We start from the raw sequence: 25,643 nt of genomic DNA on the forward strand, positions 1-25,643 counted from the left end.
AACACAGTTTGGGATATGAAAATATTTTAAAATTTTTTTCTTTCTTTTTTTTTCTCTCGCCATTAAATGTAGTGGAGTACAGCGTAGTGGACTAGAAAATTGATTAAACTCAATAAAGCAAATGTCGAAAATAAATGTTTATTCAAGTGTTAGATCACGGCATAGCAGATAATAAGAATGCAATATGCGTAAAACTATGTAAGGTCGCGCGTTTAATAAATGAGTCTGTTTCTCGTGCTCGCATGAACGATGCTCTTTATTAGCAGAATTTTTTCCCGATGTCGTATTCGATAAATATAAATTAATATTCGATCGTCCACTTTACCTTTGAGACCACCTGGTGATAAATTTGCCACAACGCAAATATATGAGTGTGTGCGTGTATGCAAAGTGTTGTTATCCGTTTTATGATACGATATTTACACGCAAAAACAAAAACAGTTGTTTGCTTAATTAAAACGATTTTTTCATATTCTTCAACAGGCAATACCGTTAGAATGGCGAATATTAACTCGAGATTGTGTGATTTACGTGATCTCGGTCGCCGTTTTGGTGATCATAATGTGGGACGGCATAATCAAATTGTACGAAGCAATCATCCTCATGGTACTGTTCGTCGGTTATTTGATAATACTATTTTCCAGCAAGTGTATTGTGCGTTGGCATAATAAGCTCGCGCATCTGTACTTTTGCAAAACCCGCAGTACCGATCTTAACGAGGAAGAAAGTAAGTATTATTACACTGAATATTGGAGATATCTTCCTTGCGCAATTTCCATATACGATTTTCTGTATATTGATCAGCCTCCTAATTCTGAACACCTCAGCACCTCGCACGGATTGTCTGTGCACACGGTATATACAATATTTTCTTCGTCGAAATTCTGTGTCGCCTTTCACGTCAAATAGTATTTCAATTTACATAACATATACAGCATATGTAGAAAAATTACATATCTAATTCTATTTTAAAAAATAATATGAGTTGAAAAAATCAATTTTTTTTTTCGAAAATTGTTTTTATCATTATTTGTTCCCCTTTAAACCATACAACTTTTTATCTGGAGAAAGTAAAAGGGAACGTGTAATGACCCAGTGTCCATGTAAAATGATATATTAGACATTTTATGTTATATTATTTATATGTTATTAACAAAAAATACGTTTTTGTTATATAATACATTTTTTAAATAAAATATTTTTATTAATATAATCTTACACAGCGAGCTAATCAGAATTTGAGTCGATTATTTCAACTTCATAAAAATATAGCTAACGATTGATAATAATCTCTGATATACGATTGTATGTTACGGGCATTGATTTTTGGAAAAGATATCAATTCATCTCGAAGTGAAATAATCTAGCTAAAAATTCGCACAATCCCGCAATATTTTTTACCCTTCCTTTACATTAATATTTGTCGACAGGTGATGGGATAATTCAGTATAATCGCGCACATGTTCGTCTAAGATTATAAGGGAGATTATACATGATGGACCGTCTATATGTATATAAATTTTGTTATCCGACAGTTCCAAAAAGCAGTGGAGAATCAATGCCTGATGGACTCTACAGGCCTTACTTCCACGGCGAGCTCGTAGTGGAATATCACAGAAGAAGCATCGCAAACCGGAAACCTTCTGCCAATGACATAGAGACGCAAAGTCACGTAAAAGAGGTAGAAGAATATGTGGAACCAGGTATTGTTATAACATACGCGCGTAATCTCTCCGGCTACACGCAACCCGAATGATTAGACTTAATCGAATATTATGTTACATTACGATAAGCGAACTGCTCGCTACGTCTCGTTTTTAGATACCCCATTTGTATGGCCCACCGGCGGTAAACTGGCCAAAATCTGGTTCTGCTTCGTTTGGCCATTAAAACTAATATTGTTCGTTACCATACCGGACAGCAGGTATAAACGATGGAAAAACTGGTATCTGCTAACGTTTGTCATGTGCATCATATGGATCGCGGTGGCTTCCTACCTGACGTCGTGGATGACGACTGTCCTTGGCGACACCATCGGGATCCCGGATTCCGTGATGGGTATCACGTTCCAAGCTGCTGGTGGCAATATGCCGGAACTCGTCTCGATCGTAATACTTTCCAGACAAAGTAAGCTGTCCGAGTAACGCGAAAATGAAAGAATTGATAAAAAGAAATCTCTCAAAAAACGCGATCTCCAGCACAATAATGCTAGGACTCAGATTGATTCTGTTTCGCCGCAGATAACGGGGACATGGCTATGAGCAATACGTTAGGCGCGAACACGCTCGATATCCTGCTATGCCTTGGTCTACCGTGGCTGGTAAAGATTCTTATGGACCAGAAGGACATCGTGATCGTCTCGGATGCTCTGCGTTTCAGCGTGCTCTCGATCGTCGTGTGCGTAATCGCCTTTTACGCGCTCGTCGCGTACTGCAAGTATTTCTTGAACAAGAAAGTGGGTGTCATTTGTCTGATATTTTACGCGATATTCTTGGTTTTTGCATTATTATTCGAACTGAACGTCTTCTACCCGGTGAACTTACCTATGTGCCCCCCTTAAAGTCGCCGTTTTACACGGCGGGTTACCACTCTTTGAATTTTCAACACGAGGAAGAGCGAAAGTTGCTTTTGTCAACTTTCAAGGATGCACTCAGGAGATCCACGCAATAACAAAAGTTCCTACGAACATCAAGTTGAGAAATGTCCGTCGTTGTTATTCGCAATCGTTGTCTGCAATTTTTGCGGAATTGTAAAGTGCTTATATCATCCAAATATTTTTTCAGTTTTTATTTTTACGTCTTATTTATATTTTATTTCTATACAAAAGAAAAAAAAATATTTCGTCATCAAGTTACCGATCAAGATACTGTTTTGTATTGAAGGAAATGTAGTTTAAAATAAAACTATATTGTTAGAGATTAGAGATTAAAAAAAAAAAATATTTAAAAAAATTTTTACACCGTTTTTTGTCTTGCACTTTTTTTATATAATTAGTCCTGTGCACGGAATTCTGCATTTAACTTTGTAAATTAATTAACCATCATTGTTAATGTAATATTTATGATGTACTCATGGAATATTTGTCGGTTTCTAGCAAGGAAAAATCTAATGTTCTAATAGTTTGGTTGAGAGAGGAAGTTTTTACAGCGTTTATTATAAAAATTATTATATGTATATATAATTTATACACTAGATGTTATATATAATGCTGTAAATCATGAAAAGACGCAAAAGTATACTTGAAGTGCCTATTTTTGAGATGGGCCAACCAATCGCAATCTAGCGAGCGTGTGTGTAGTATCTTCAATTATTACTGCTTAAAAGTGAATTTAATTTGTATGTACGTGGTATTATTAAAAAAAAAAAAAAATTATGACTCTCGCGCGCCGAATTACGTGAATCTGAAGGAGGATTATTGTTCGGAAAAATTACAAACAAGATCTCGATAATCATAAAGATTGCCCATCCCAAACTTAATGTTACAGTACAAATCGGCCTGTATCGACCGTTTTTATATTTACAAGCGGACGGCATGACATTTCCTCTTTGATGTCGATCTTCTCCGCATTTTACGAGCACGAAATTATACGATTTTAAATCATCTTTTTCCTTCCCATGCCCTTCTCCCCCTTTTTTCCTCAATTAAAATGCTTTCGAATCATCGGTAGTGACGCATGCTCAGTGACGATTGGGTTACACGCCAATCGTCACAACAATGGTCCCTAAGATCCCGAAGACGCGCGCTCAGCGCGAGATGCCCATCGCAGCATTGGTCCCCTTGGTCATCCAGGATGTCGCTAGTGACCGTGATGGATATGCCCAATGACCATTAGGATATCCTCTTAGCAATGGGCATCAGCAATGGGATCAGCTCCTTTAGGTAGGCGGTAGGCATTTAGCGTTTCGGCCACTTCATGCTCTTAAAACGCGGAGACGATCGGGCGGCAAAATATCATGACGACTTTATTAGTTTTCATTCGGTATATTAGAAAGACTCTGCGCGCGTCAGAAATATTTTAATTAATTAATTAATTTTACTTTGTCGATTCGGATATTGCTTGTCTATGACGTCGCCGGCGTATATACTTTCCCTTCCTCTATCGTATACTAATAAAGATACGACAGACTTGCCTATGCGGCGCGGTCAGCGAAGATCTACACGTGCCTATTTACGGCAAGTAAATAGGCGAGATAAGTAAGTAGGCGTTGGAGGAGAGGCGCAATAGGCCGCGGTGACATTTGCGCGCGTTTTCTTCTATTATCGAATAAATCGCATTGCGGTAAAAGTTAAGAGTGCGTAAAAATCGGATATTCTCGAAAGGATCATAAGAAACACACGGTTCGTTTATTATGTATTACGTCCTTCGTCCTTTGTATTTCGATCAACATGGTTGACCGTTAGCACACTCATCTCTCATGGATATATACTAAATCAGTAATTTAATTCGTAAAAATTGAATCGATAAGATATTGATGTAATTGGTAGAAGTCCTTGTCGAGGATTGGCGTGATAAGAAAGAGGTTTCATTTATATTATTAGAAAGCGAACAATATCGAAAACTGGTCTTTGGCAGTATCGCCCTCGATCTTGAAATTGTCCTATCTGGATTATCGCGAAGCCTTATCTTTATCGCGATCGTGTCCGTTCGAGATGTTAATATTAATCCAGACATCCTCCCATCGCAATGTTAATCTTTATTAAGGTGCACATTAAATAAATGTAACATAAAGCGGGGATAAAAATACAAATATAAAAACTGCACAAAAGTTAAAGCGCAGGTTTTCTTTGTATTAAAATATCATAAATAATTGAGAATGTATATAAATCTGTCAAATAATCATGTTGGGAAATCCCTCTGCTCTTGATTTATATATATAATTGAACTCATTCGATCTGCAATATAATATAACATTATAAAGTTACGATAACGAAACAATGCAAAGCAATAATTGTAATTAATCAAAAACAATTTCTGTGTAAATACATCCTTCCCGATTTGTAATATTAGGACGGATTTTTGCGGCTGTAAAGTGCGATATTATAGAGATTTGCCCCATAAACAGCTGATGGCGTATTAAAATCATATTTATATACGATTGAGTGAACGTCCGATTTCATTTGCTTGCCGTCGCGCTATTTTACTTTATTAAAGCTGGCGCGAGACTATCCGCGTATTTTCGCACATTCGTGAATAGCGTTGAGAGAAAATTTGTCAAATTCAAATTCATGATTCGTTATTCGCGCTAATTCGTTAGTGGAACGGTTTTTCGGCGAAATCAAAGAACGCGTCATCGCGAATCGGTACTTAGTAACGATAAAGTACACTGTTCGCGTGCGGAAAGTCCGCGAATAACGAATTTTCAATAAATTACTACACGAATCACGAATCGCGAATATTACATAGTTTAGCGTCCAGCTTTACGGTGATGTGTGATGTCGATAAGCGGTCGTCGATCTCTCGCTGTTTTTCTCCGCACGTTTTCAGGCACGCTTCAGGTATTAATGCCGTATTCTCGTTAAGCCATCCTACGGTGTATAATTTCCTGCATAATTAGCTCGCACGTCGCTGTGCCTGTTCCGACGCATTTAGGTAGACATTAGACACCTCCATGCATTGAGCGAGACACGCATGATTGCTGTATGTTTGGTACGGTACATTATCTCGTGCCTCGTTTCTTTGAATGTATCGATTAAAACGTTGGCAACAGAGTTATATGACTGACTGTACTTCTTTTTAATAAGCAAACTGCCCGCAGTATGACAACGGATTGGCAGCAGATTTGCTCAGATATTACAATAGATCCGATATATTATCCTAGGCATTAAACTATAAGTGTTTCGCCACGGCAGAGCTTGCTGATACAATCTGACAATTGTAGACAGAATTCGTCATTTCGTAAATTTTTTAATGGAATACATCATTTAAATTATCGACAGATTCTGCTCGGTTTCTGCAGTCAATCTGTCATTAAATTTTTGGTAGACACTTTCAAAATCTGTTATCAAACAGATTTGGCTATCCCAATTTGTTGACGCTTCTTCATTACGCGTTATGAGCGTCACAATGCAACCGATTCACCAGCTTCGGTGTGATGACTGCATACTACAATGCATCGATCAAAATAAGAGGAAGAAGGCACGAAAATGATGCACCGCGTGAGGACGGCTTTATCTTTGATAGCTCTCGACGTTCCTTTCGATCGCAGGCGACGTACAACGACGGTTTTAGCGTCGGCAACAGGAGCGATTCTTGCATGCGTCATGTACAGGCGGTTTGCGGTGCGACTGATAAATATTCGGAAATGTAAAAAAAAAAATAACGGACGATACCATGACCCGCGCAATGATGACGCTCGATGTTTTCCCCGCCGATGAGATCGCGCGTAATTTTTGCACTTTGCGTATCGTGTTTGTAAGCATATATTGCTACGCGAATATTATATAATTCGCTCGATACTTGGTGCGCGATATTTTATGTTTTTGATTTATCATCGTGACACCCCTTTTTATCACCTCCAAGTATTTCCACTGGGACCTACGTCGCTGTTACCATATGTCACGTGTTGGACGAAAGTCTAGCTTGAAGAAACCGCATCGGACGCGATAAAAGTGTACTGGCAGCTTTCATTATATCCCCCCCCCTTTATTTTCCTTTTCCGCGAGCATTTATCATCAGCATGCGACATTGCATGGCACATTCCTAAGAAACTTGGCATTTATCATCGAGTTGACGCGATTAAGCGGAATGTCAATAATATCGTTACAGTATAATTTCAAAGAAAAGATTTTTTCGAAGCCTTTGGTTGAAACTAATTTAATAAATTAACTGTAGATTCTACACATCCCAGAGTGTGTACGATTCTTTTGGATTTGTATACATTTCGATATACGGATTCATACCATTTTTACGTAAGCGAGAAATTTTCTCACGATCGTACACTTGAGCAATGTTCCGAGTGATAGGCGAAACGGCGCTTGTGTGTGGTTGGCACGAATCGCATCCGCTGGTGACTCCTCCGTCATTTTGGCATGAGGGAAAGGCAAGATGAGTCGAAAGGATATTGCTCAGGGGCAACGATATACCGCGCACAAAGGTATAATCGTAGATTATTACAAACCTTGCCTCTCTCTTCGAGATAAATCTTTCCTCAGAAATATATCTCACTTTATGGCGAAGCGAAGCGAAAAACTATCATGCGCGATAAACAAACAGACGTTCTCTTGACAGAAATGGTCGTCTACTGAAGTAGAGATCTTTTGTACATAGTATCCGGCTCTTCAAAGATTCCTCGGTAAAACCTGTCATGTTGCAGAATTTATATATGTCGGATTCGACCGAGTTTGCGATATTTAGCGAAAATATTTCGAATGTAGCCACTAAGAAATTGATTACCTCTAAAGAATCAGTCCAGGGACTGAATCAGACTTTGAATTGAAAATGTCGTTCCGATTCACTTTCACGAATCGCTCGTCTCAATTTGTTCTACTAAAATCGAACTCGATTATCGGAATCGTCAGCTATCGATTATTCCGCAATTACTCTTTGTATAATTTATTCTTCAACTGCATTCGCGTCCTTTAGTATACAGTACCTATATTCTGAAAACAAGCGCGAAGTATTCTTTGTAAGAGCGAAAAAGTCCGTGGCTATTTTATGGAAAACTTACGCATATACTGCGTATCGCGCGTGTATCTCTTATTGTTAATATAACGCAATCTCGATCCTCAAACAAACTAGAAAAAGGAGAGATGGAGAAAGAGAAGCGGAGGTAAATTGATGGATAAAACGCGAAGAATCAAGCGCAACAGCGTGTAGCTGAAAGAAATACGTATTAGACGTCGAAGTTGATGTTAATCGCGTTAAGGACGAAGAGTATTTGGTAGAGCACTTAAAACGCAGCGCTGCTCGTAGCATATCATCCTTGATAAAATCCTTACGACCTACGACGAAACTTTTTAGATAATCGACGTGCGTGCTATATCGTCCGAATTTAATTGTCCGCAAATCGCTCTTACTCGACCAATGAATGGCAGAAAGAATGTAGTTCGATGGACTCGCGACACTGCCGAATTCCTGATTACTTACTACAAGTGTAGCAAATGGGATCATTAACGCTAAGAATAATGAACACTTGGAATCGCGAATGGAAATTTCCCCGATGGGATAGAGTCTCTCCTGACAGAGGGAGATTAGAGAGAAATTTACGGCTCGGTGTGATCGGGGACAAGTGTGACCGTTCCCGCGGAGATGCTTTCGCGAAAGCGCGCGACACTGTCAACGGAGACAGGTGAGGTCGTTACGATGAAACGCGTCGCGTTTATCATCTACGTATCTACGAGTGTCCACGAGCGTGACGTACGAGAGATACAAATCGGTGCGTGAAGTACGCGGGGGTACCGCCCCGAGAGTGAATGCTCTCGCCGTCGCCGAGGGGCGGCGAGCCTCCGGAGATGGACTTCTTTCGTAATTGTAAATATTGTCGTGTCGACTCGTGGTCGTGTGTGCATTCGACCCGCACCGGGTCGCGACCAAAATGAAAAGCGGGGACGCGAAAACGAGAGTCGCATCCGTGTCGGTCCTTGGCCACCCAAGTTGCGATCGGTGTCGGGCAACCAATATGGAGCAATGTGACGGTTCGTCGTCCGCGCGTACGGTTTCACTGTATCTCGCAGAACGGCATCTTGTTGTTCGCCTCCTTGGTCTGCTCCTGATCCTGACTGTTGCCGCCCTCGCTCTTCGGACTGCCCGCCTCTTCCACGGAACCCCCACCGCTGCCGTGGGGGCACATCGATTGTCATCTAAGCGCCAGAGTGGATATCATCGGCGGTCGGGACGGTTTGTTGTCAAGAATCCTCTCGATCTCGCTCATTATGTTCGCGTTCAATTTCGGGATAAGCTGGAAATCGGGAATTCTTTTTATTATTTGCCACTACATTCGATTCCTGATATTTTCTAATCGCACGGAATTACTTCATCAATACATTTTATACTAGATTACGAATTAAAAACCGATAATTTTGTATGATTTACAAAGGGCGATAAAATCGATCAACACTTTCGATTTTTAATTATTTTATTTTTCGCGTTATCAATTAATGTACCAATTTTATAGCTTTATTTTAAAATTAAACTCTTTACGGTCGAAGTCCGGGATATTACCGGCAAAGCACTTTTACCTTTCTAATCGTAAACCAGGATATTCCCGGCAAAGCACTTTCTAGTCGTAAGTTGAAATATATTCCCGACACGAACGGCGTTTATTTAGGCAGCTCAGCACGATGCAGTTTATCTTATAGTACTTTACACCCACGTTTATGCGTTATATAAAATGAACATGATATGTCTGTCAGATTTTAGATCCTTTATCCGTAGCATAAAAAGGAGTTAGTTCTCTGGTGAATGCACAACGGGAAATAGAAAGATTCTCGTAGAGAAAGTTTTAGTTTTGACATTAATGTTCTGTTATTATTATTCATATTATATCTTTATTATTATTATACATATTTTTGTTGTAATATTTTGCAAATTGTTATCCCTTGAAATGGTTAAAAAAAAACAAGACGGCAAGAGCGCAGTGAAATTGAGGATATATCTAATTGTGAGTAGTGATAATGATAAAAATATGATAAAAAATATCGGTAAAATTAAGTTTATAGTTTTTTTTTTTACCAATAATTGAGCCTGTGTCTCCCGTGGTGCAAATGAAAATAATTCCGATCAACGGGATACATGCTAAAAAGTATTACGACCGCAAAGAGTTAAAAGTATTCGATCACTCTCTAATCGAAGGAGGACATTTTAAAACCTTCATTCGTTTACGCTACGCCATTCAAAACAAGCAAGGACAATGAAATCAGTTAAAATTTATCGATAAGCGAAACTATTTATGTACGACTTTCGACATTACGTTATCTGTAGGAAAACTACAAGTACGTCATTTAATCTTACGCGATATATCGTCTCAAATATAGCATGGGGCAAACAATCTTCCGCGAGAGACAAACAGCTTGATCGTTACCTGTAAGCTTTGGAGACTCTCATACAATTGATCTATATTGGATGCACCGAGCAGAAGGCACTGAACACTTTCATTCTTTAAAGACCACGCGATGGCCAATTGCCCGAAAGAGCACCCCAGTCTTTCGGCAAGAGCGTATACGTCCCGCAATTTGTCCGAGTATTTCCGAGTCTCCTCGTCTGCAGATTTGTCTTTCCATGCGTACTCCTGCGTCGCAAAAATAATAATCATTAGCGCGCTTAAAAGAACAAGTGCACAGTTCACGAATCGTGTCTCCGCATCATTGTGACACTTTTTGTAAAATTATCATTCAAAGACAATGCGAGAGTAATAGCCTTGCACTTTGCTTATTGTTATTAGAAATAACAATAAATTAATGTACCGTAATCGATAGATTTTTAAATCTCACAATCAGAATAAATATATGGAAAGAATAAATATAGGAAAATAAATATATGGTTTTGTTGAGGTATCTAAAAGTTTAGCTAGATACAATTCTAAAACTAATTTTGTTGGACCATCTTTCTCAAAATAATTGTGTCAGACGCTCAAGCTGGTTGCTTGAGAGAAAAAGCTTGTTGCAACATTATCATCATGCTTGAACGTTTTACATAATTATTTTGATGATCCACCAAATTTATTTTCACATCTGTATCTAGTTAAATTTGTCGATACTTGGACAAAACCGTTCTTTCCGTGTATAGACAAAATATGTTTATCTTTAACCCTTAACTAGCACGCGGGGTGTTAGTTAAACATCCCAAAACAAATTTCGTCAAGTTTAGGCATCTTTCTCGGTCGGTTAATCTATGAATTTCGCATAAAATTAATTAATAATAATTTTTTTTCATAACAAATTTATTTCAAAAATTTTTTTGATGCCTCAAAACTAAAAATTTCATAGTTTAGGCTAATGGGTATCATTTTCCAGTGTTTAATGCATGTACTTGATTTTTTTCAAGTCTATTGGAGATCCTCTACTTCGCCCTACCCAACGTTCAAAGTGTAGGTACAACACTCCGTGTGCAGACAACATTCGATCGCGGACGTGTGCTAGTTAAGGGTTAATGATGTTTGCGACTATTTTTTTATGCGTAAACGTGTTGTTTCTATAAATATATTACTCGCATACCTCTTTATACAAAGATTGAGTTTCATCCTCCGTCCAACTGAATGAGGAGTATTTGTTCTGAAATCATAAAGATTATTCTTTGTTTCGATATCATTTTCGATTTATAGATACTTTTCGTTTTGGTTCTTTTTTTTAATGGCTTGCTATATTTTTGTGACAATCTTATTTAGTTTTTTAATTTATTAAAATAATATAATTATATATTTCTCGCGGAATATATAATAGCATAAAAAAAATAACATAACAGTGATTTATATGTAAACGTTTCTTCGATAAAGAATAAAATAAATTTCGTTCATCAAATAAATATTAAAAATAATTATACATATTTTAAATACTTACTTTATAAGACGATCTCGAGAGGAACGATACTCCGCAATCTTCCGGCTTCGAAGAGACCATCCCTATGGTGACAGTAGACCATGCCATTAAACCAACCCCTGTAAAAAAATTATTGATCGAATTTGTCGATTAAAATATCGTGTTAAAAATTTCTACGATATATATTTCACGATATCATATATGCTATTAACACACTGATTGCCACAATTGTACAATTATAAGTAACTTTATCTCCGATATTTTCATATCAGCACGTTATTTTAATATGCTATATACTTAATTATTGTGTGTGTATATATTTTTCTTTATCAAAACTCACTACAATGCAATTTTTGTTTTCCTCGCCAAAAAACCGAATATAGCTGATGTTTGTCTATAAATCACCAAATATGAGTTAACTTGGCAATCAATGTGTTAAAAATAGAGATAGTGCGGATTAATTACCAATTTTGCTATATAATTCTGGCATATAGAGTTCGGGTTTCTCTCTATAAAACAGATGATACTCCGCTTGCTCGACGATCGGCGTCACGCAATTAAATTGCCGACAATTCGTATAGGCTTCCATAATCTCCACGGGTGACCATCGCGATGTACCCCAGTACATCACCCAACCTTTACTTATAACATAATTCATCGCGCGAACAATTTCTGAAATGTAAGATTACGCGAATACGTGAGATACAAAGGACACAAACTTTTGTTATCGCGACAAAATGGCCAGGTACATGGATAAATGATGATGCGAGATCGGTGCGATAAATCTCTATTTTACGGTGAGATAACATCTATTAAGAAAACAAGAGAGCGGAAGTGTGTTTCAAAGCGTGTGAGGATAAAGGTAAAATATAGCTATAGAATATAGATAGTTCTCTTGCATACATTTTTCGCATAATATAAAGCATACATTAACGTGATACGTAAACACAAGACGTTTATTTGCACAACAAGAAAATAAATATAAAAATATATATATAAATATATATGCATATTATTATATACATATATATATATATATATATATATATATATATATATATATACACAAATACATATATATTGTATATATATTATATGTACATATAGCATGTAGAATACATGTGCTTTTGCAACAATGACTTCCCATTTTCGCTATAAAAGTACCGAATATAGAAAAAAGCATACGGTAACTATTACGGCACAATGCAACTGCCAAACATCAAATCGTCACCATAGTGGAGATTCTTTGTAACTTCGTTATTATAGTTTCTTCAAGTTTTGTCATGGACTAAGAAGATCGTTTGTCTTTTAAGAAATTGTATTGCGTCATGCAAAATGTCTGAAACTAAATGAATCATTGAAATTTGAGTCAATACCGATAAAAAGTGTGTCAATATTTTTATAATTATATTTTATAATTATAAAGTAGCTATTCTCATTCTATATAATAAATGCATTGCATAACACTACTCGATGGATCCGTGTCTCTTGAATATGAAATAATAATATATCTTAAAATATCAATCCATCGCACGTAATATAAGTTAATGATTTCTTTTTATAGCTTGAAGAGTTTTATATTTAACTTGCACGACGCGACCGTGATAAATAAATTTTACCTTTATCCAAAGAAAGCAAAATTTACTGCAAAATGAATATTCTAAATGGGAAACTACTTTCGAATCGATTATTATAATATTGATGAAAAATGAGATGGTTTAAGCTCTTAATATTGAAATTAATAGAAAGTCTAATGAAAATCATCAACTATTTACAATAGTAATCGATCGTGAATTTTTTTTTAATTAAAATTAAATAAAGATTATTGAGAAGGTCAGTTATCTGGAAGTAATTGAAACAAATATTAAAAGCGTAACAAATCTAATAAAGGATGAAAAAGCAGCACTCTGAACTCTGATAACACGATAATTTTTTTTTTCTAATCTTAATGTCAACTTCTCGATAAGAGAGAAGTTCTCTTCTCATTAAATAATCATCTCTCTTCGCCTTCCTACAGCATAAACAATAATAACGTGTCTCTTTTTATCTACTCATGCTAAAAATTGTGCGTTATCGTGACGGGCATCTTCATGTAAAAGTTATTGTCGGAAATTACAGTATATATCACAGTATCGTAGCACGCTTTTGTGCAGTGAAGTGCCGGTAAAGTGTTTGAACGATGGAATGGAGACGAGGAAAGGAAGAGAGAAAGAGAGAGAAAGAGAGAGGATATTCGAATCTCTGAATATTACTCGTAAGAGGAATTTGGAAAGTTACCTTCCATCGGACACATTGGATCGACTTTGTGGATCATGACAATGTCGATGTACGACAGTTGCAGCCTGACGAGCGAAGCTTGCACGGACTCGATAATGTGTTTCCGCGATAGCCCGCGACCCTCGGTCCTATTCAAGAATAGGCAGATATTATCAATCTTATTAGGCGCTGCAAACGGAATTAAATAGCAGTTGGGATCATAAAGAGACAGATGAGGAATATGTGCGGCGGCACGCGTTATATACGACAGAGTCTCCTTGTCATTACGGCTTTCCCTCGTTACACGGTGCGCGTTATCGAACACGAACCGAAAACAACAACGGCGAATATATAACGACGGCCCGATGCACGGGAAACCTAGTTATCGATCCACGCGTCAAGGCGAGAGAAGCCTCATATTCGTGCCGTCCACTTGATATTAAACGAGGCCGTTTCGCATCGAGATTCGCTTCTAAGCACGATATGTTCTCCCTCTATCGGGTTCTACAATCCTAAAAATAAATCCGGCGTAATCTTACGGACACCTGAAGCACAACCGTTCACCGACTAATTATTTTATCGATGGCACGCCGCCGTTTCGTAATTCCGCCCGTAAAAAGTGTTCTTGAGGAAAGGTTTCTGTCCTTTTCTTTCCGTATCTATATCGATACCAGGCATGCGATGTATATATATGATTGACAAATACGATACGTGATAAGGTATCAGTAACCTTCGAGTTTATTAATGACTGGCAGGTTTCTCTTTATCGCGACGCGAAAAGAATTCAGCTCCGCGAGCTCGAAACCGAGGATTGGTTTTAAGATATATAGTCTCCCTTATTTCATAATGACTGTGAAATCATAGGAAAAAGAAACATTTCGAAGATTTTAAGATTTAAAAAAGAAAACCTTGTTGTGATTTTTTGGTTTTTCAATTTTTCTACTCTTACGGTTTGGTATACAAGCATTACGCACAGTGTCTAAGCATCTCATGCTTAGTGTACACAGAATACGCTATTATAAGCCCAGCCAGAAATGATTAGTCCATCGATAAATCGACGTCGAACGCTGACGGTTGATATTCTTGTCATCTTCGACCTCATCATAATTGTTCTTGCGTCAATTGAACAATTGCGAACATTTCTATAATGATTTCTATTTCTTTTCGGCCAATTCTACATCAAAAGCACGGTATATATATGTATAATACACTGAGGGAAAAATTTTGTTGAATCAACAAAACAATCCAATTATTTATTTTATTGAATTAAGTACACGTCTATTATTTGAACAAAATGAAATAATTGAATTCTGAAAATGGTATACAAAATCATTTTTTTTAAGTTAATGATCAATTTTGTTAACTCAATAAAATAATTTTGTTGAACCAAGAACATTAACGTTTTTAAAAATAGTAAATTTATTTAAAGAAATATTTAGTTAATGTTATATTATGTATAATTGATAGTATAAAATATTTAGTTAAAAAGAACAAATCAATATAGTCAACAAACAAAATAGTCAAAAAGAACAAAATATTTTGTACAAATATTTTGTTAAGCCAATCAAATCATCTGCTTGGCAACATACAATCTTCCGGTTTTATTAAATCAACAAAATTTTTTTTGAAAAAAATAATTATTTTTCTCAGTGTAGGTAGATATATATTGTATATTCGATGTGGAATTGGCCGAAAGACAATACAAATCTATAGAAATATTCGCAATCGCTTAATTAACGTAAAAACACTTGCGTTAAAGTCAAAGTTGCGTCAAAAATGTCAACCGGTATTCGACATCGACCATTCACCGAATCGATGTCGATTCGACTGATCATCTCCGGCCGGCGAGGGCACGCGAAGGATAAAGTTCGCACGCAGGCCGATGGGCGAGTAAGTTCGATTACACTGAAGCCATCGATCGAGAAGCACACACGTCTAAAGAAAGAAAGAAAGAAAGATAAGATAAGATAAGATAAGATAAGAAAAGAAAGAAAGGAGAAGAAAGTAGAAGAAAGAAAAGGAAAGGAAAAAGACCGCGCTTTCGCGTGCAGTAGCGTTACAACATCGAGAGCCACCGAGAGCACGTCGAGAGCCACTACCAGCTCCACTATATATCATCAATGCTCGCTAAACACCACCATCAATGACGACGACGACGACGATGACGGGCGGACGAACGCCATCAATGACACCGAGACACGCGCGACAAACACCTGAACGGGCGCGCTCTACTCACTTGGTGTTCCAGTAAATTTTCGTCGTGACGACGTAGCTGGAACGGTTCCAGGCGCGCCTCAGCAGGATACGGCCGAACTGGATCTCGGCGCGGTGACCGCTGTGCGCCTCGCTCAGGTCGAACACATTAATCCCGCTATCGTAGGCGAGGGCCACGACGGCCTCCGCGGTCTCCTCGCTGCCGCAGCCGCCCACGCCGAAGGTGGTCCACGTTCCTGCGTCCCGTAAAAGCAAATCAAGCGACATCGGCGCGACCTGCCGCGCGCACTTTGTCTTCCGGTCGCAATAACCGTCAGGGTTGCCCGAGCTTTAACAGTTATCGGCACATTCGAACTCGTCTATCTCAAAATAAAACGTTATTCCACCGGAAGATAAGACACTGGCGCAAGGCCAGCACGGAAAATAGACTCGTAGGCCCGCAAGAAATGACAGTATTATTACCGCGCTTTTTTCATCACATCGAAGGATAAGAATAATGATAATCGTAGTATATATAACGATTATAGCGATAAGTCGTCAAATTACCGTTGTCAATTATGAATTAAGCTTAAACTACGGAGTTTCGTGTTGCCAGCTCAGCCGTCCAAACTCATTTCTTGAGTCTTTAAAGTTTGTTAAGTCTAATTCTACGCCACGTACCCTACTAGCAAATTGTTCTAGATTCACGTTTCAAGGATATCCGGCCTGCCTTGCTGGTGCAAGAATGTCGCAAAAGAAACTTTTGCTTTACATTGAAAGACAACGGCTGAGAAACAACTATATGAGAAACGGATAAAATGATATGTTAAGGGAAATTTTATCGATTTGAATGATTATGACATATTATCAAAGACTTTAGCTCTGAACAGTACTCAAAAAATTTTAGCCGTCGCTCGTTATCTATCAAACAGTTATTAATATCAATGTAGTCACTCTTTTCGATATTTCAAACGTGAGGCAATGTACATTTCTCTCCCTTTAAACTTTCGACTTTATATTAGAAAATAAAAGAGACAATTTTGAAATAAATTAAATACGATTATTTATTTTTAAAATATGTATCCGTATCTTCGCAATATTGAAAATAGCGCGCGCATTCGTTCACGTTTTCCGTCCTTCTGCTATTCTGAAAAAATGCTAATCTAACCCAAATCTAATTTTAATTTCAAATCAGAAATAGATTTGGATTAAGTTGGAATTTTTTCGATGTGAGAGAAGGAACGGCCCAAGCATTTACTTAAATATGTGTAATATATTCAAATAACATAGAATTTATATTAGCATTTATAAAGCATAAATTATAATATTCAACATATGTTTGTGTATATGGTTCATTTCATTTGTTAATAATTTTTTAATAAGTAACGAACGATGAGGTAAACTCTTTTGCAAGTTGGTAGACGATATATACCAAGGTCATTGAAATCAATGAGGTCGCCGCTAATATGTAGTTTTACTGATTGTGAGAAACAACAAGTGAGAACGGTCGTGGAATAATTTATGAAACTAGAACAACAAAGTAACATCGTGAAAATAAGCTCTTTTTTGCTGTAAAAAATTAATGTACATTTGTGAAATGTACAAAAAAGAGTGTGAGATTTCGTTCACGTTTTTGTTTCTATACTAATGTGAGCACAGACGAATCCTTTTAAAGGATTATCCTTTTAAAACTTGTTAGTCTAAATTTGTTTTTATAACATTACGTAATTTTATTGTTACATAAACATTTCTTTTTTTTGTAAAAGAGAAAAATGACGTAGCTTTTAATGTAGAAAAATATATATTGTAGCACTTCTTTTAAATTTTGAAGAAAATGTCTATAAAAAATTATAAGTGGACGGACGCAACGGTAGAAAAATGAATAATTTGAAGCGTTTATTCTTGAATCACATGATGTGCAGCGATTACATGTGTACAATATATTTGCGTAGGCAAGTCATGTGAATTGCGTGTACTGGTCGAGCTATCGAGCACAAACGATCAGCTATAGGTCATAGTGTATCGTACATATTGTATATATCCGCATCCGCGGCGAAACCGTATGTCCGGCCGGGAGAGCAGAAACGTTGCGAAATAAATAATGAAAACGTGAAATCCCCGACGTTCGGCGATGTGACCGCGAGTGATAAAAATTCGAGATAACCGGTGAGACGCGGAACCATGCGCTTCCGCGGGATCGATTCGGTCGTGGGTATAGTATCGCGCGAGTACGACCGCAGGAGAAACGAGGTAGAGGTATCCAAGGGTGATATATCGTCTTCGAAGGGAGGAAAGCGTTCACGAGATCGCGGAGGAGACGACTCTCTGGGAGAGATAAGTGGGAAATACATTCAGCGTACCTAATCCAACATTGGAAACACGTAGACCGCTTTTGCCCAAGTTGCGGTAGCGAATACCTGGCGAGGGATGCTGCAAACGTTGCGCTTGTGCGGCAATGCAGCTAGTTAGTAGTTGTTCTTTCGTTCCGGTCGTGTTGCTGCAGTGCACGCCCGAGTCTACGCCGCCGCCACCGCCGCCGCCGCCACCGCCGCCTCCGACGCCGCCGCCGTTGAACTCTTCCATGCAATCCAAACTTGCTATGGGTGCACGGCAGCTGCGCATACAAGGTGCAAGAGTTATCGCGTATCGATGTCGATATACGTCGCCGTGCCGTGCATCCCGTATAACTATATCGGTCGATTGGGACGTCTCGAGAGGACCCCGGATGCCCGGTCAAAGATTCTCTCTTAGACACTTCGCAACCGAGGCTGCGATTACTATCTGTCTCTCGCTGGGGTTTTCTCGTTTTTTAAAAGTCTTTTCTCTCAATTTTCTCACTTCGAAATGTAATGTTGGATATGCCTCGATAATTTAATATCGAGTTAAATGTTTGCTGATGAAACGAACGCGAATTGAGAAACTGATTAAATCGCAAGGTTTCGTAGTCTACATCGTATAGCGAGAATCCATCTCTCGCTGGAACTTAGCAATTTTCAAACTTAAATAATTACTTAGATAACGTCTAGAATTAAATAAAAACGATAATCGATTCGTTTATGAACAATTCTTACAAATGGAACTCGAGCCAACACGAGTTGCCGAACATAGATGTTAAGTAATTTTATATTTATTAAACAATTCCGTACCATAGAGTGTTGTTGATAAGACAATTGTCGCATATTTTAGTTCAGCCTTCCGTTGGCAATCAACGATTGCTTCAGTTGCTCCCGTATTATTAATAATATTATATACTACTTTGTCTTGTAACTGTGTTACACGTGTTTATTATCGGACTTTGGTTTTCAAAGATTTTCGATATTTCTGACTAATATTAAGTGAGCACTGCTTGGAAAGATTTTTAAGTCTTAATCCGAATGAGGATTAGAATTCATTTGTCCTGCAGATCCAATGAAATTTGTCACAAGAGAACGCGAAGCTCATTAGCGATCTTTTATTCATATTAATATATTAATCTCAGTTGTTTTCTTATCGAGTGCGAAAACGTAAGCATTTAATATTAACACGTTGTAACTTAGTACGAAAATACTAAATATGTAACGATTATAAAAGTTGATTAATTGCCAGCTTAATACTACGGTCGCAGACAAGAATCGTCCGGCCGGTCGACCTTCTCGGCTGTCCGCGCACCAACTTGGCCAAAATTCAAACATGAATAATTGAGATAATGTGCAGACATCAGTCGTGAGCGTGGTGGCCGATGTTGAAACGCGTTACTCGTCCGTGTAATTCAAATATTTTGAGGCGTACGTAATTTTATGATTTATTAAATTTTGATCTAAAATGTCTCCGTCTGTTAGCATATTGTTTTATGTCTCAGTCTTTCGCGTAAAACTCTATTACATCAATAACGCGTATATTATATTAAGTAAGTCCCGGTTCAGCGATTTGTTCTCTTTCTCTCTTTTCTCTTCCCGTCTCAGATTACAGCTTTATACACACGACATAAACCCGGAGAAGAGAAACTTATCGCGGCCAAAGTTAGCCTACAAGTGACGTTGGTGCAACCAAGTCTAAGTAAGCTAACACACCCCAGTGCTCTCGCAGCTCGCTCGAGTTGAGGAAAACGAGGGGGTGCGGGGGCAATCGAGCGTCATCAGACACCGACGCGGACGTTCGTCGTCGGTGGCACATCCTCGTCGAGTTACTCGACGTTTGAATTTCCCTCGAGCCTCGAGCTCGATCGGTCGATCGTTCGCGAGCGCAACGTTCCAAGAACATCTGGGAACGTCGGAGACGGGCGCGCGCGCGCGCGCTACGTCTGTGCCCCTTTAAAAGCTAAAACTACCCACTGCGAGTCCGCCACCGCGATGTGGGTCACCGGCGCGCAAGGGACGAAGGAGAGCGTGGGATGGGGGGAGGAGGAGAGGCGATAGGTCTCGGGTCGGGGAATATCGCTTCTCGCTCGAGTGCCCGCGGTGTATCGCGTACACCGATCACTTTGCCCCGACAGTACACCTAGACGCGATTACTTTGTGGATTAGCCGCGTTTAATAATTAAAGCCGAAATATTCTTGGTAATCCGCTTGTTGGAGCGAGTCGTGGAACGGCGATTCGATCGATGTAATAGCCATTAAGCGGAAACGGAATGTATAGTGGGCTCATGCGATTTGTTTGGGAAAGCAATTGAACAACAGGGATGAAAAATTAACGCGTGGGCGGACGGGGGCGTTTTAATTCTCTGGGAATCTTCAGCTTATTAATCGCGCGTGGATTGAAGTTACATGTAATAAATTCTTGTGATCGATACATCCCCGGTATCTCGAGCCGGAACACTATTTTATCGGAGATAAAAGCCTCCTCGAATCCGTCAGATTCGAGAGAAGGGTTGAAATTGAAATTCTTTACATTGATTTTAAAAAGGATATTTGTCAGCGTCGAAAGTTACATATCGATCGAGAAAGGCCAAGACCCATATGGTTCGAAAAACGTCGCGTCGCGTCGTGACGATTATAATTAACAAACGTGATCGGTTGGGTCGAGAATAAAAAAATCTTTATTGTGAAATTATTCGTTTCTCGCGTGTGCCGCGCGAAATTAAGGGAGAGGGTTCTTCGGGTAGGGCCACTTTAATCGAAACCCGCACGATATTTCGCAGGGTATCCCACGTCGCCGTAACATCGTTCGTTCAGCATTCAGCAGGGGGTCGATCGTGTATCTGGAAACGAGGTGAAAATTACAACAGTGAGGAAACCCGTTATAGAGTATCTATACAATTTCATTCGTCGAAATCTGTTCACTCTCATAGATTTCACCTCGCAAGCTACACCAATCGACCTCCTGCAGGCCCATGGTTTGCTTTTTCGTTCCTGTCGCGAACCAGCGGCTGTGGACGCGACATTCGGCGACGAGCGCGGAGTCGTGGACTCCGACTGTACTCCGACGGCGTTCGCCGTTAACATATACGTACCGATAAATCGTAGGCAGTGGATAAGAATCGTCGTCCTCCATACTGCTGTTCGTGTTCGCGTTGTTGTTCGTGTCATTTCCCGCCGCCGAGGTATTGCCAAGGTTACACAGCATTAATCGCGACATCGCCGCTGCTCGTGGAACGTTTTTTTCAGAGTCCGAATCGGAGAGACGCTCTCCAAGGGAGGAAGGGAGGGAGGACGCACGCGGAGGGAGCAGGCCGATATCGCGGCGCGGGCACGGTACACGCGTTACTCGACTCCTAATGCGGCGATCATGACCCGAGATATGTGCCTTATCGAGATACCTCGAGCCTCGAGACTCTCCTGGTGTGTGCGCGCTTTTTACCGAGCGGTCTCCTCCGTCTCGCCGCCGCTCGTTCCGCGCCCGTTCCCTTCGCTTCGACACTCGGACTTGGACAGTGCGATCTTCGACGCGTGGCGAAGAACGTCGTGCATCGCAATCGTATACTTATTCCAAAATCGCGCGTATATGTACAGGCTTAAGATCGATCGGGTCGATTCGAATCAATCTCGCGATTGTTGCACGTACGATGCGTGATATATAGGCACTGATTAAATTTTCTCTCTTCCTCCCCCCTCCCCCGGGTCGTCGGTTATCAAATCACGCTTTTCAGGCAGCACTTTTGAACGGCGTTAAACTTCACAGAGTTTCTCGCGCTTCAGCGCGGTCGGCACAATCCGCGCTCTCTCGTTCAGGGGCAGGGGGACAGCGGGGGGGAGTGCGGGGGACACCACAAGCGGTTTCTTCGCGGTCCCTCCGATTCCGCGGATCTCCGCGGATCAGATCGAAACGTCTCGCGAGAGACGTGGGCTGAGTATATGGTCGACGATATGAAGCTGGAGAGAGAGGATACGTGGACACGATCCCCCGCGATCCACTGCCGAGCCTCGGCCGTCGTGCCGCCAATGCCGGGGAGGGTATATGATATATCGAGGATGCCCCGGTGCGGTGCGATCGCGACGATCTCGCCAACTGCGCGGGCAGGGGGGCTACAGTTTCGCGTTACGATCCATCATCATCGGCCGTCACCCCACGGTCGCAACGTCACGGGGACCGGTAGTGCTACTCGGTCGCCGGTGCCCGTCGCCGTGCCCGCGGACGTAGACTCCCGTAACGCGCGGCGTGTCGCGGGTCACGTAACTCGTCGCGCGGCGACGATAACGGGCATTATCGGCCGGCCGCGGGTCGGACGCGGGCATAAGTGCGCGCCGCTTGTCGCGGGACGATCGTACGGCGCGGCGCGGCGCGGCAATAACGAGCCTTCATAAAGGAACACACACAAATCTCGAACGGAACATCGGTAAAAATGGAGGAGAGAAATTGTGCGAGAATGAGGGGGAAAAAAGGGGAGAGAGAGAGAGAGAGAGAAAGGGAGTGAGAAAAAGAAAGAGAGAAAGATAGAAAGAGAGTGAGAGAGAGAGAAAGAGACGGCGAGTGTCGTGCTCCCCGCACGTAGGCAACACTCCGCGCACACCGCTCGACACCCGCTGCCGATTCCCACCTTTCTCCTCTTCGGCGGCGGCGGATCGCGATGCAACCCCCGTGCAACCCTCTCCGATCCCCGTCGCCCCGCCACGATGGTGGCTGCGCGCGACGCGACCCTTCGCCTCCTCGCTGCGTGCGTGCGTCCGCGCGCGCGCGCGCCTCCTCTCCGCGTCTCGCGCTAAAAACAGTAAAAACGCGAAATTTGTCGCGGAAGGCGCACGAGGCGGCACGAGTCATATGGTATGGGCGCTGGGCGCCGTGCGAATCCCCTACAGCCCCTCCCCCCCCCCCGCCGGTGTCGTTCGACCTCGACCATGCGGCACGGCCGTCGGCCGTAAGGTAAAATGATCGTTATTGCATGTGGAAAGCCGTGGAAAGCCGCGGCGCCGGCGTGAAGGCGGCTGAGATTCGTGCGATTTTTCACGCGCGCGATTCATCGAACGGTCCAAATTCCGATAAATCGAGCTAGCGCCGAGCGCGACCTTGAATAAGAATTCGGATTGACGTGAGAATGAAGAGAGATATAAAAGAGAAAGGGATAGAGAGATTTCTTTTGATTCTTCGCACGTCGTTTTACGAAACTGAAGTGATCGTCATATCGAGTCGAAGATTTCGAAACGGGAAGATTTCACGCGATTCGCCGCACGGCTCCGCGGCATTGTTCCATCGAGCATTATTCCGCCTTCCGCATCGCGCGTATTGGGCGAACAAGCGTCCCGGTGTCTTCCTTCAAATCACGGGAAACTTTCGGAAAGTTCCCATCTTTCCTCTTTCCGTCACAGTAACGAACGAATCTCGGGATATCATCGGCAATTATGATTATTATGAATGGACAGAGATGTTCTAAAAATTTTATTGTACACACAGTAGCGGTACAAACGAAAGAAATAGCCGAAAGGTGATTCTAATACAATTTCAGTTTCGCAAATAATGTTACAATTCAATTGCCGTCTTCTTGATGTAAATAGATTAATATAGAACGCGCGCGCGCGCGCGCAAGCAAGAGAGCATCGTTGGACTCTACAACTCGAGATTTTATTCACAAAAACCATCTCCGAAAGAAGAAAATATTTGACGACGGCGAGACGCGTGTATATGTAACCCGCTATATGTTCCGCGCTATCCCTCCCCGCGTCGCTCTTTGTGCGCGCGCGGACACATCCCGACACAATCGCGCATACACGAGCACGCACACAAACGGAGGTATAATCGGTGTAGGAAGAAGGGTTTTGTGAATCAACGGTCTCAACGGCAACGCCGCATTGCAGATCCGCCGCGCCGGCCGCGCCGACACGCAACTGACCCCTCCCACTCCCTCCCACCCTCCTCCTCCTCCTCCGCCTCCTTCTCCTCCGCCGCCGCAGTTTGTACCTAAATTACACCTTACACCCACAGGGAACGCGCACATATGCCTATGCGAATGTATACCGCGACCAGAAGATACTACGTTTACGCGAGCGTTACTTCCGTAGTAATTTACGATATATCACTCGTTTACGCGGAGTAAATTATCGTAAGTTACTACAAAATCCCGTTTACGCGAAGGACGTATCGTAAGTTACTACAGAAGTAACGCTCGCGTAAACGTAGTACATATCTCGCAGTTTTCGAAGCCTCCCCTCGAGAACAGGGACAGACACAGAGACTGACAATACCACATCGAGCGAAGCTCGATAGCTCGGGTGTTGGTGCATATGCACGCGTTGCCGGAAAGAGACCCGCTTTGCCTCGACGACACTGGTCGCGAGATACACGCGCAACCGTTGTTAAACTGACGCGTATATAATCTCCGAATCTCGACGCGCGTATGTCGAGGAGAGAATTATGAGATATGAGATACGAGGCTCGACATTCGAGGCGACACGCGAGAAGCGTAGGAGAAGCTCGGACGGATCGACGCGACACGGTATAACGCTTTTAGCGCGATTTCGGCCTTTCCGCCGTCAGCCGTGCCGCGTTTGCTCCACACGGACGACGACGGATTCGGAAGCCGCGCGTGTCGCACGAGCGCGGGAGTGTCTCCAACACTCGTGGTAATCCCCCCACCACCCCCGTTTTTGACACGCAACAGAAAAATCGCATATACGTACCTGCGAGTGGGCCGGCGAGCGAGAACGGATGTCGCAGAAACGGAGTTGGAAATATATATAGCTTAATAATTTATGCCGGTCGCGGCGCGTTACCAACGTCCCGTCCCGTCCGACTTCGCGTATCTTCTCGTAACATTGGCGGGTCCCGCGAGATGAGGAGCCAGACGCGCGCTTAGCAAACTCGGTCGGTTGAATCAGTGCCAAGGCCCGAATTTTCAGGAACCCTCGAACGTGCACGAGCGGGGAATGGCGTATATATCTGCGTGGACTTTAAATAAAATTTGCGTCCCGATATCTCCGTAGAGGATGACCAGCGCGACGAGAGCGATTTCTTTATTGAGTCGTCTCTCCGTCCCACGTTCGATTTTACGCTTCGACCAGCGCGCGGCGAATCGAAGCTCCGAAAGCGGATGTATCGCGAGGAAGAGAGCCGCCGTCGCCGGGGCACATAGGGTGACATATACGTGACGTAAATCTCGCGTTTATTTATCCTCCGCGCTAATGTCTTCGTGAATGTCGGAGCCTAGGGTGTCAGGTTCCACGCTCGCCAATGTCCACAGAGAGCTTTAACTGAAATAGCGGGTCGAGATTTATGGGCGCCTAGGATATCTTTGCAAACTTTGTAACCGCTTGAAAATTCTGAAAGTAAAGCCCATGCGAAATTGACCCGAGTTCTGCGTGTAAAAGTTTCGTCT

General features: G+C 41.4%; 2 protein-coding genes across 5 annotated transcripts in view; one reads left to right on the top strand and one right to left on the bottom strand.

Moving 5' to 3' along the window:
- Positions 1–25,643, top strand: part of LOC143906504 (sodium/potassium/calcium exchanger 4) — a 52,886-nt gene that overhangs the window by 5,996 nt on the left and 21,247 nt on the right. The window contains exons 3-6 of one of the 2 annotated variants that reach the window (XM_077422676.1): positions 484–727; positions 1,536–1,703; positions 1,822–2,127; positions 2,241–3,382. The exons of the other annotated variant lie outside the window; for it this stretch is intronic. Coding sequence (XP_077278802.1) covers positions 484–727; positions 1,536–1,703; positions 1,822–2,127; positions 2,241–2,560 — 1,038 coding nt within the window. The 3' untranslated portion in view covers positions 2,561–3,382. Of the gene's footprint in view, positions 1–483; positions 728–1,535; positions 1,704–1,821; positions 2,128–2,240; positions 3,383–25,643 lie in introns of those variants that run through there. 2 annotated transcript variants of the gene reach the window in all.
- Hk (potassium voltage-gated channel subfamily A regulatory beta subunit hyperkinetic) lies at positions 4,676–25,545 on the bottom strand. Of its 3 annotated transcripts, none has more exons than XM_077423062.1 (10): positions 24,230–24,824; positions 21,351–21,480; positions 18,283–18,536; positions 15,966–16,179; positions 13,751–13,878; positions 11,939–12,145; positions 11,495–11,592; positions 11,153–11,209; positions 10,021–10,227; positions 4,676–8,898 (listed from the first exon to the last, which is right to left on the bottom strand). In XM_077423062.1, exons 1-10 carry the CDS (start codon positions 24,264–24,266, stop codon positions 8,797–8,799), a joined length of 1,434 nt encoding a protein of 477 aa, XP_077279188.1. In that variant the 5' UTR covers positions 24,267–24,824; the 3' UTR covers positions 4,676–8,796. The 3 variants fall into 3 exon arrangements, with proteins under 3 accessions (XP_077279188.1, XP_077279273.1, XP_077279358.1); XM_077423147.1 differs by lacking the exon at positions 24,230–24,824 and adding an exon at positions 22,875–22,893; XM_077423232.1 differs by lacking the exons at positions 21,351–21,480; positions 24,230–24,824 and adding an exon at positions 24,949–25,545.

Source organism: Temnothorax americanus, unplaced genomic scaffold, assembly GCF_048541705.1.
Source record: "Temnothorax americanus isolate GAGA-0224 unplaced genomic scaffold, ASM4854170v1 Scaffold1, whole genome shotgun sequence".
NCBI classification, from domain to species: Eukaryota; Metazoa; Arthropoda; class Insecta; order Hymenoptera; family Formicidae; genus Temnothorax; species Temnothorax americanus.

Bases quoted from the DNA above. Each gene is read 5' to 3' on its own strand.
- Hk (XM_077423062.1), bottom strand. From the start codon at position 24,266: ATGTGCGCGTTCCCTGTGGGTGTAAGGTGTAATTTAG. The intron at 12,146-13,750 runs GTAACTTTCCAA...CTTACATTTCAG, and splicing joins TCCAATGTGTCCGATGGAAG to AAATTGTTCGCGCGATGAAT. The intron at 8,899-10,020 runs GTAACGATCAAG...CCCGATTTCCAG, and splicing joins AGAGTCTCCAAAGCTTACAG to CTTATCCCGAAATTGAACGC.